A 10884-nucleotide genomic window follows, 5' to 3' on the forward strand; every position below is an offset into this window, starting at 1 on the left:
TTCAAATCATTTCGGCATCATTGACCTAATGATCAAAGGGTTTCAAAATTTGTAATTTTAATGGTAGATATGAGACGTTTTCTCGTTTAACGGTGTAAAGCTATCCAAATCAATTGAATTTTGGTGAGAAAATTCTTTAAACTATTTAGAATAAGATCTATACTCTCGATCTTGATTACAAAATTCCTATCATCGTTTTTTAGAGGATATTCATTTTCAGCCGTTCATTTTTACACCCACTTGATGGACAAGAGAACAATATCGGAAAAGTATGAAATTTGATTTCTAAACACTTCAAGTGGTATAGATTATTTTTAACGGTGCCGATCGTCGATTTGGAGGCTCTATCATCGAAAACAAATGGGTGGCAACGGAGCCCGTTGGTATAGATCATGTGCAACGGTACCGATCGTCGATTTGGAGGCTCCATCATCGAAAACAAATGGGTGGCAACGGAGCCCGTTTGTTACCGATAGCATTCCAGCTCAAATCCTATTTTTTCATTGCTCTTTTGAATGAATAATATTTGACTTATTTTTTTACAAAATATCTTATAGGACAGAGAGTGCTTTGAAGTTTGGATGGTTCTTTCTGTTTTATTTGGTGAGTTCTGTAATGTGTTATTGTGGCAAAAGGCTCTCCAGATTAAGTCGAACAAACACAATAGACATCTCATCTTCTTTTCATACCTTATTGCAACTGCACATTTGTTTCTGTGTATATTCAGCTGTGGCTCCTCCAGTTATTTTCAAGGGAAAATCTTTGACGTAAGTTCTATTTCATTCAAAATAGATCTAGAAACTAATGTACGAATTTGTTTAAGTGGCATAAACATGGTCAGGGTTTTCCTCATCATGGACGTAGTGACTATTTTACCAGCGTTATCTTGGTGTCAAATAATTATTTTCTTCTGATACAGTGGATTATTTGAAACTTTGAAGCATTTATAAATAACTTACAAAACTGCAGTTGCAGTTACAGTTTGAAACTTTGAATCTTGGACTTCTACATATTCTACATAGTGGCAGATTGTTTGTGCCCCTACAAATGAAGAGGGTTGTAAATTTAGTTGCATTTTGAAGGAATCTTAAACTATTGTAGTTCTTTTGTACGGTGATATACCCATTCACTAATTTATTAGTTTGAAGCAAACTATCACCCTTGCATTATCAAAGAAAATTTTCATTCACTAATCCGCCTTCTTTTTGTGTATGATCTTTTTGCAGAGGAATCTTGCCAACGATTGAAGTCATAGGGAATAGTGTCATAGACGTGGTAAGTTTGCGTTACATGTTGAGTAGCAGTAGTATTAAATGTGCCCGATATGTCTATTTTTTTTGATATAGCAGATAAGGTGCATTTCTACTGAAATAATGCTATGCTTCTTAGCCACTGTTTGGTTGGGAGCCTAGAGGAAAAATATAGGGCAATATTTGAATATTTGACAAAGCTTTATTTCTAATTTGATAGTTGATTCAAAATACTTTATAAGAGACCAGCTGAGGGAATGTTNAAAAAATTAAATATTTACTTTAGTATAATTATTTTTATAATTTTTTAATATTTTAATCAAAATATTAATTTAAATAAAAATATTTATTGTTTATAATTGAAATTTTCATACTAATTTTTTTTAAAAAAATAAACACTTTACTAGATCGGCCCGAAGCACGACTCGGCCCAGCCCGGCACGGCTTGTGCCTTCCGGGCCAAAGGGCCGTGCCGGGCTAGAGGGTAAGAAACTTGGGCCCAGCACGAAATTAAATCCAGGTCGGGCTGGACCTTGGCCCGTTTCGGCCCGAAAAATATGGGCCGTGCTGGGCCGGCACGGCCCACATTACACCTCTACCGATACGCATGTAAATTCTTGTTTCAGAGTCTCTTTTGCCCTTTTTTTGCTTGGTTCAACATAAAATTGATAAAATTAATTTTTTATAAAAAAAATTAAGCCAATTTGCATAAAAATTCATAAATTTTGAGCTTTTGTAAAACTGAACCGTTTTTTTCGATTTTGGAATTTAGGCCTGATTTTTAAAAAACTGACCAAAATACCTTTATTCCTTTCTCTTTTTCCTTTTTTTTTTCTCGTTCCTTTTTTTCCCTCTCCGAAGAGAGGCAGAGACGAAGGCGGCCCGCCTCGCCTCTGCCCCCCGCGTCCGCGCACTACCCGCCCTCCTCGCCTCCGACCCCACCAAGGGTGCGCTCGCCGCCGTCTTTTGGGATGCCTCTCCTCGTTTCTACGCCATGCGCCCTCGACCTCGCCCGCTTACCCGACGCTCTTTTCGCCTCTGACCCCGCCAAGGCTACGTCGTGATCCTCTTTTTTTTTCTCTCCAAACTTCCTCATTAGCTCCGCGGCCTTTTGCAACTCATCTCCACCTCCACCTCCTCCTCCACTACAGCAAAATTTTCACCCACCAAACCCATTTTTGGAAACCTACTGTCCTCACCGCCGCCGCAGACGATGAAAATGAGCGCTTCTTAGCTCAAAGAAGCTCGTTGGCGAGGGAGGAGGCACAGGACCCACCACGCCTATCCAAGGCCGGCGACGAGCGAAGTGGAGACGAAAGAGAGTGTGACAACACCGAAAAAGATGCAACGACGAGCGCGGCGTCCTAGAAGGCAACGGCGAGTGCGGCCTTGGCGAGGTTGAAAGTGATGAAGGCGGGGGTGCACGGGAGCATATATGGTCAAGCATTTTTATTTGCTTAAAACAAAAAAAAAAACTAGAGAATAAAGAAGAAGAACTAAAGATGAAGGAAGAAGATGATGAAATTGCACTATTAAAATAAAGTTACATTGTTTTAGAAGAACGTTGCACTATTATAGAGTAAGTTGCACTTTTTTAGATATAAACTGCACCCTTTAAAATAAAAGTTACATTCTTTAAATAAAAATTACACTCTTTGGGAGGAGAAATAGTGTGACTATCTCTTAAATAGTATAATTTTTATTTAAAGAGTGTAATTTTTATTTTAAAGGGTACTCTTTGGGAAGAGAAACAGTGTAACTGTAATTCAAATAGTGCAACTTTAACTATCTTTCAAATAGTGCAACTTTCGTTTAAAAAGTATAACTTTCATCTTAAATGATGCAATTTATATTTCAATGCACTTACGTCTATAAAAGTGCAACGTTCTTTTAAAATAGTGCAACTTTATTTTAACAGTGCAATCTCATATTCTTCTTTCGTCTTCTCTAGTTCTTCTTCTTTATTCTCTAGTTTTTTTTTTTATTGTTAGTTAATGTTTTTTTTATTTTAGGCAAATAAAAATGCTTGACCAGAGATGCTCCTGTGCAGTACTCTCCGCCTTCCTTGCCTTTTATCCCGCTGAGGCCGTGCTCGTTGCTGCTCTCTAGGATGCCACGTTCACTAATACCCACTCTTTTTTTCGGCGTCGCCACATTCTCCTTTGTCTCCCACATAGCTCGTTGGCTCCAGATGGGCGCGGTGGGTCGCGTGCCCCCTCCCTCGCCAACAAGCTTCTTGGCATCGAGAAGCGCTTTCTTTTCGTCATCGACGGCGGTGGTAAGGACAAGGGATTCCAAAAAGTGAGTTTGGTGGGAGAAAAATCTGCTGCAATGGAGATGAAGGTGGAGATGGGTCGCGGTGGAGGAGGTTTGGAGAGAAAAAAAAAAAAGGATCACGGTGTAGCCTCGGTGGGGTCGGAGGCGAGGAGAGCGGGGGGGTGAGTAGGCGTGGTCGAGGGCACTTGAGGCGGAGGGGAGGAGGAACGTCCCAAAGGGCGGCGGTGAGCACAGCTTTGGTGAAGTCGAAGGCGAGGAGGGCAGGCGGTGCGCAGACGCGGGCGAGGACGCTACGGGTAGAGGCGAGGAGGGCCGCCTCCGCCTCCGCCTCTTCTTTTGGAGAGGGAAAAAAAAGAACGGGAAAAAAAAGAGAGAGAGAAAGGAATAATGATATTTTGGTCAGTTTTCTAAAAATCCGGCCCGAATCTGCAAAATCGAGAAAGGTGGGCCAATTTCGCAAAAGCTCAAAACTTGTGGATTTTTTATGCAAATTGGCCAAAAAATTATAGTTTATAGTGTTTGGTTTGTGAGAAAAAAGTAATTTTCTATCAACATTTATTTGATTGGAAGGAAAAAAAATTCGCATTTATTTGGTCTGGTGAAAAAAATAAATGAAAAGCGTTTCATATGCAAATAATTTTTTGGTTCGTTTTACACCAAGCCAAATGCACCCTTTTAGCCGTAGAAAGATAGCATGCTATCCGCTTTGTTCATTTTTTTAGAAATAAACTTAATTGAAAATATGATGCAGCTAAATTTCGAACTAGGACCTCGGGTACCAACCACTAAGCCCTTTGTTACTTGTGCTAGGGACAGTCGGTGATTATAGTAGATATTTTAGCAAATGAAAAATTTAAAGCTTAAAGCTTCTATTGTTGTAAACGTTATTAGTTATATGCCCCAAAGCTAATCTGGTGACACTAACTTAAGAGTATTTATATATTAATCATTTATAATTTATAATATGAGGGCGGATATTTTATTATATTTATTGTATAGCAGTGTACTATTGACGTGAATTGTTCATAGGATTTTTGTTTGAGAAGACATATTCTTAAGAGTTAGGAATTTGAGATATATATTTTTCTGTATGAGACACTTTAAATACTTATTATCAAAGGAATATTAAAGGGGTAGTGATATTTTCGTATAGGCTAGTGTATACTATATTTCTAATTGAAATGATGATTCTCAAGTCACTAGTGTATGGACGTTAGAACAAGTGTATAGGCGCTTGTTAGAAAACAACTACACTTTAGCGTAACCATTTAGTTGAACAGCCACATGGTTCGACACTCGCCAGTGATAAGTTCATTGCTGTACAGTTGTGTCAAGTACTTCTCGGGCCTGAGACATTATAGTTGCTTTACGTATATTGCTACCATTTGATATGGTACTAATACTTAAACTCTAGATACGAGTTTATATTCTGTACTGAGTGGCTGTAGTAATTTATGCGGTGAGGCATGTGAATGCGCTAAAAGAAATTCAACACTCTCAATAATAAGGGAGAATGTCTATGTAGTCTATTGGACTCAACTCGAAAAACCCTAGCCAGAGTATATGATATGTAAAAGAGTGTCCAACTATGTTATCATATTGAGTTGATTTCGGATATTCTAGTCATATGATCGAATGATAAGATTTGGCGAGTAACCATAACCTTAATTTGATTCGGACGTTATATGTTGGAAGGAATTAATTACGCGATAATTGTAAGCAAAAAGGTTTATTCTTCATCACTATTCTGAATTGTCGTGATATACTGTTAGGTGTCATTTTCAGACGGTGAGAGAATATGAATGATTTAAATTGAATTATTCTTATTTACCGATTAGAGGAGCTCTAATTAAATATCAAAAAGTTTGATGTTGAGCTCGTTGTTGAATGGTAATGAACATATGTGGTCGCATATATTAAGAATTGTGTGCATCCGAAACATACGGATAAGATTCATGCATTAAAGAGTTTAATATAAGTGATGAAGTAAAGAAAAAAACTGCTTAATTAAATTACATTTAATTATTTAACTCATTTATTATTGATAGTCCTAATTAAATTAGAATCTCAAAATCAGTTTGAGAATTATGCGTGAGATTTAAATTTATCCCGAATTAGATTAGTAGATAATATTTAATCATAAAATATATTTAAATGATATATATATAGATAGAGAGAGAGAGAGAGAGAACTAGGCTGGTATACTAGCGGTAGCACGAAGACCTTCGAGCTACCAAGTTGCATTCAATGATGCGATTTCCAAATCGACAATCCGCTCTCCTAGACTTGATCTACACTATTGAAAGTATTTCGAAACTAAATTTCATAATTTTTCGACATCATTTTGTTAGTCATCAAAATGTCTTAAAATTAACAATTTTAATGGTCAATGTGATGCGTTTGTGAATTTAATGGTGTAAAACAATCCAAATCTAATGAAGTTTTTATAGAAAATTTTTTTCACTATGTAGAGAAAGATCAGTAACTTTGATCTTAAATTTAAGTTTTTAATCATTATTTTTTATGAGATTTTTATTTTCAACCGTTTATTTTTAGATTACTCGTTTGGTAGATAAATGATGTCAAAAAACTTTGAAATTTAGTTTTCAAATACTTTCAATAGTGTAGATCAAGTTTAATAGAGCCGATCGTCGATTGGAAAGCTGCATCATTGAAAACAACTTGGTAGCACGGATGCCTCTGTGCTACCAACAGTATATCAGCCGGACTCACATAGAACTAGGCTGCTATACAACTTGGTAGCACGGAGGCCTCCGTACTGCCAAGTTGTTTTCAATGATGCGATTTTCAAATCGACAATTGACTCTGCTAGAGTTGATCTACACTATTGAAAGTATTTGGAAACTATATATATATATATATATATATATATATATGAATTGAGCTAGAATACTTTTGGAAGCACTAACTCCTTGGTGCTTCTAAGTTTCTACCTCTTGGATCTACTCCTTAATTACTAATAGCCCTTGGATCAAACACTATTCCACGTACCACCACCTACCACCATCAACTCAATCTCACATCTCTCTATCCAATAGCTAAAAACTCAAAAGCACCACCTTCATGGTGCTTTTGAGAGTATTCTAGCTCAACTCATATATATATATATATATATATATAGAGTCCAGCTATGGTGCTTGTAAAAGTATCAAGCATTTGGTGCTTGTAAGTTTTTTACCGTTAAATCTACTCCTCGGATCATTTTCAACCATTAGATTATACTATTCAACCAACCACCCACTCAACCCTAGGGGGCCCACATCTTCCCTAACGCAAGCTCTCTTTCTCTTTCCATCTCAATGGCTCCAAAATCTACATGCATCGATTGGCTTGGATAGATCTCCTTTTCTATAAGGGTTCGTGATTTCAATCTGATATACTTTGCTAGTGCCTTCAACTTATGGTTAATGAGGCTTGTGATAGTATCTGAGCAATTTGGTGCTGTATTAGTTTGTTTTCACTCGTTTTATCTACTCCTCAGGTCATTTTCAATCATGTAGATTTTTTTTTTCGACCTTCCTTTTTTTCTTTACCCTAGGGTGATGTGAGATTCCAATAGTCCCACATGGGGTGTATATTTAAGGTCCGTTGTCATTTAAAGGGGCTTTATAGCAAGAGGTCTTCATTTGACATTTTCGTTATGGTAAGGGGGTTTATGTCTTTAAGTGGAGTTCTTTTGTTGTGCTCTAATGCGTTTTTGTTGCTAGTTGTGTGTTTCTTTACTTATTTTGTATCAGATCTGTTTGAGTTTTCTTTCTGGACATTCAGTGTTTTCTATAAATGTTTCTTGTCCTTTCTGAGTCTCTACACAAGTGTCATATCTAGGTAATGTACGTTTTAGCGATTGACGTTTTAAGTCTCATATAAGTTAGCTCTGGTGATTACTTATGGGCTTATGCTAGTAAGTGCAGTAGTGAATTGAGAAACCATTTGACTATGTCGTTAGGGCCTTCACGTGGGGTGTTTGTGACACCTCAATTTTCCTGCTATCTGCTCTGGTTCTTAGGGTTTTTTTCTTTTGTTTCTTTTAAGGCAGACTTAGTTACTTTAGGTGCTTCTTTAACTTGGGGAACTGAGACTAAGTGCATTTTGGTCCGGTTGTTGGGCCCAACGAGTTATTGTCATGCTAGTAGTTTTGGTCGTTACTGGGTTGCCACATTATCCTAACTGTTATATCTCTTAATTGGATGGCTAATAATCTACATTTATGGCATTAAGATGGTAATTTTTGTTGTTCTTTTCTTGAAGGAGCATGGCGGAGACTGTCTATTGATGATATATAATATATTTGTATGTGGTTTGTATTGCATGATTCGCAGTGACATAACTGACGAACATTTTCAGTCACGACTATAGTGGGTCCAGTCATACTATAGTATTCTGAGTACGATTGCTCTCGTGACTCGTAAATCAAAAAGTTTTCTCCTGAACTTTATGGGGAAATACTTCAAGTCCACAGATATGTCTGACAAGAAGTCCTAATACCGTTGCTCGTTTCCTATTTGTCGATCAATGTTAATTAGGCACTTCAGTAGAAAATGACTAACCATTGCTCTTTGTCTATTTTTCGATGATCAGTTTGGCTTATGCTCATGAGGTCAGAAATTTGGCTGATTTTTCATGTCTGGTTTGAGATACTTGCTGGTTTAACGGTGTAAAGGAAAGCGAAATTTATCTTGTCCTTTTGATTGAGGGTTCTGTTTGTTTCCTCGTTAAAGTTGAGTAACTCCGATTTTGAATTCGAAGGATCTGATCATCCTTTTTTAGGACGTCGTTTGGTTTTGACCGTTTATTTTATATCTGCTTGATGGACAATTGTTTTATAGATTTGGTGGAAATTTACGAAGATTTTCATTTTCTAGAAGTTTCTTCTCACTCTGAGATCATACTTAAGTCGGCGTGGAAATCGTGCCGCTTTGGAAGCTCCATTGCATGCGTCCACGAGCTTATGTGAGTGCTTATGGCTCCAATACTTATAGTGGTCTACGCTGGACCATTCACCGACTCTTATATATGTATATGTATGTGTATATATATATATGTATATATATATAGAGAGAGAGAGAGAGAGAGAGAGAGAGAGAGAGAGAGAGAGAGAGCTAGGCTCCTATGTTTTCGAAAGTACGGAGGCCTCCGTGTTTGTAAGTTGTTTTCGATGATGGGACATCCGATTTAGTGGTCGGTTCCGTTAGACATGATCTATGCTATTGGAACTATCTAAAATCAATTTTTATAATTTTTTGGCTTCGTTTGCCTAGTGAACGAGTAGTCTCAAAATGAACGGCTGAAAATAAAAATTTAATAAAAAACGGTGATAAAGGACTCAAATTTCAAATCGGAAGTATTATTCTTACTCTTGATGTTAAATAAAATTTTCTATTAAATTTTCATATAATTTGGATACTTTTACACCGTTGAGCTTAAAAACGTGCCATATCGACCATTAAAATAGTTATTTTTGAGACCCTGTGATCGCTTGGTAAATGATGTAAAAAAATTATGAAATTGGTTTCTAGATCATATTTAACGGTGTGGATTATTAATTTGAACACCCTACAATCGAAAATAAGACTATAGTACCGGAGCTTCGGTACTATATATAATATAGTACCCTCATTCTATAGGTTCACCGTGGACCTCTCTCTCACGCAGGCCACGAGAAGTCCACGTGTGACCTAGGCGGTGAACCGCGTTGCTTTGCTGAGGAGTTTTCGTTTTCCTCTCAAAACCAGCGAAAAATGAAAACCTAGTGTTTTTTTCCCAAAATCTGTAAAATATTTTTACGAGAAAGCAATTTTACTTCGAACCAAATGATCGGAGAACTATTTTTCAAACCAAAAATACTTTTTGGGCTAGTTTTACAGGGAACCAAACCTACCCTTAGTTTCCTTTTGTTCACAATTCCTACCTCACCCTATTCTATTTACTTGCAGTTATTTTACTTCGTTGGATTTGGATTATTCTGCCTCGAGTCTCTGCTCAGCATTTGAGTCATTCAGGTGGATATTTCTTTTGATTAGAATTTGGGAAAAACTAAATGAATTACATCTTGAATAGTAGTCTATTCCTTCTCTATGTTAAATGAGAGTGGCCCACGCTCTTGTTGCTAACCATGATAGTTAACTATTTCTAGTGACCTTTATTTACATATTTGTCAAAGGAGACTTGAATATATAGAGAGAGAGAGAGAGAGAGAGAGAGAAAGAGAGAGAGAGAGAGAGAGAGAGAGAGAAAGTCCGACTATTATGCTATTAATAGCATGAAGCACTTGGTGCTACCAAGTTTTCCACCGTTAGATCTACCCTTTTGATTATTTTCACCCCTTAGATCATTCTATTCAACTAACCACCCACTCAACCCTAGGGGGCCCACATCATCCTAACCACACATCTCTTAATCCAATGGCCAAAAACTTGGTAGCACCAATGACTTGGTGCTATTAATAGCATAGTAGCCTAGTTATATATATATATATATATATATAGAGTAGGGCTAGAATACTTGATACTTGTGTGTTTTTAGCCCTTGGATGGAGAGATGTGAGGTTGAGATGATGGTGGTAGGTGGTGGTAGGTGGAATAGTGTTTAATCCAAGGACTATTAATAATCAAAAAATAGATCCAATGGCTTAAAACCTAATAGCACCATGATGGTGATACTTGTAAAAGTATCATAGCTCAACTCTCTCTATATATATATATATATGGAGTTGAGCTAGAATACTATCGGTAGCAAACGGGCTCCGTTGCCACCCATTTATTTTCGATGATGGAGCCTCCAAATCGACGATCGGCACCGTTGAATATGATCTATACCACTTGAAGTATTTAGAAATCAAATTTTATATTTTTCCGATATTATTCTCTTGTCCATCAAGTGGGTGTAAAAATGAACGGCTGAAAATGAATATCCTCTAAAAAACGATGATAGGAATTTTGTAATCAAGATCGAGAGTATAGATCTTATTCTAAATAGTTTAAAGAATTTTCTCACCAAAATTCAATTGATTTGGATAGCTTTACACCGTTAAACGAGAAAACGTCTCATATCTACCATTAAAATTACAAATTTTGAAACCCTTTGATCATTAGGTCAATGATGCCGAAATGATTTGAAATTTGGTTTCTAGATACTTCAAGTGGTATAGATCATATTCAATGGTGCCGATCGTCAATTTAAGAGCTCCATCATCGAAAATAAATGGGTGGCAACGGAGCCAGTTTGCTACCGATAGTATTCCAGCTCAACTCTCTCTCTCTCTCTCTCTCTCTCTCTCTCTCTCTATATATATATATATATATATATATATATATATATATATATATATATACACCAT

General features: G+C 36.9%; 1 protein-coding gene across 1 annotated transcript; it reads left to right on the forward strand.

Annotated features, from left to right (window-relative positions):
- The first annotated feature begins 554 nt into the window (after positions 1-554).
- Positions 555-9718, forward strand: LOC109704880 (secretory carrier-associated membrane protein 2-like). The gene is made up of 3 exons (XM_020225660.1): positions 555-767; positions 1227-1275; positions 9482-9718. The coding sequence occupies exons 1-3, from the start codon at positions 616-618 to the stop codon at positions 9536-9538; spliced, it is 258 nt and encodes an 85-aa protein (XP_020081249.1). The 5' UTR covers positions 555-615; the 3' UTR covers positions 9539-9718.
- Positions 9719-10884: the final 1166 nt, after the last annotated feature.

Source organism: Ananas comosus, unplaced genomic scaffold (genome assembly GCF_001540865.1).
Source record: "Ananas comosus cultivar F153 unplaced genomic scaffold, ASM154086v1, whole genome shotgun sequence".
Lineage (NCBI taxonomy): Eukaryota > Viridiplantae > Streptophyta > Magnoliopsida > Poales > Bromeliaceae > Ananas > Ananas comosus.

Excerpts from the sequence above, each read along its gene's own strand:
- LOC109704880 (XM_020225660.1), top strand. The coding sequence starts at position 616 with ATGTGTTATTGTGGCAAAAGGCTCTCCAGATTAAGTCGAACAAACACA. Across the intron at positions 768-1,226 it reads TTCAAGGGAAAATCTTTGAC|AGGAATCTTGCCAACGATTG; the intron begins GTAAGTTCTATT and ends ATCTTTTTGCAG. Across the intron at positions 1,276-9,481 it reads GGAATAGTGTCATAGACGTG|TTATTTTACTTCGTTGGATT; the intron begins GTAAGTTTGCGT and ends ATTTACTTGCAG.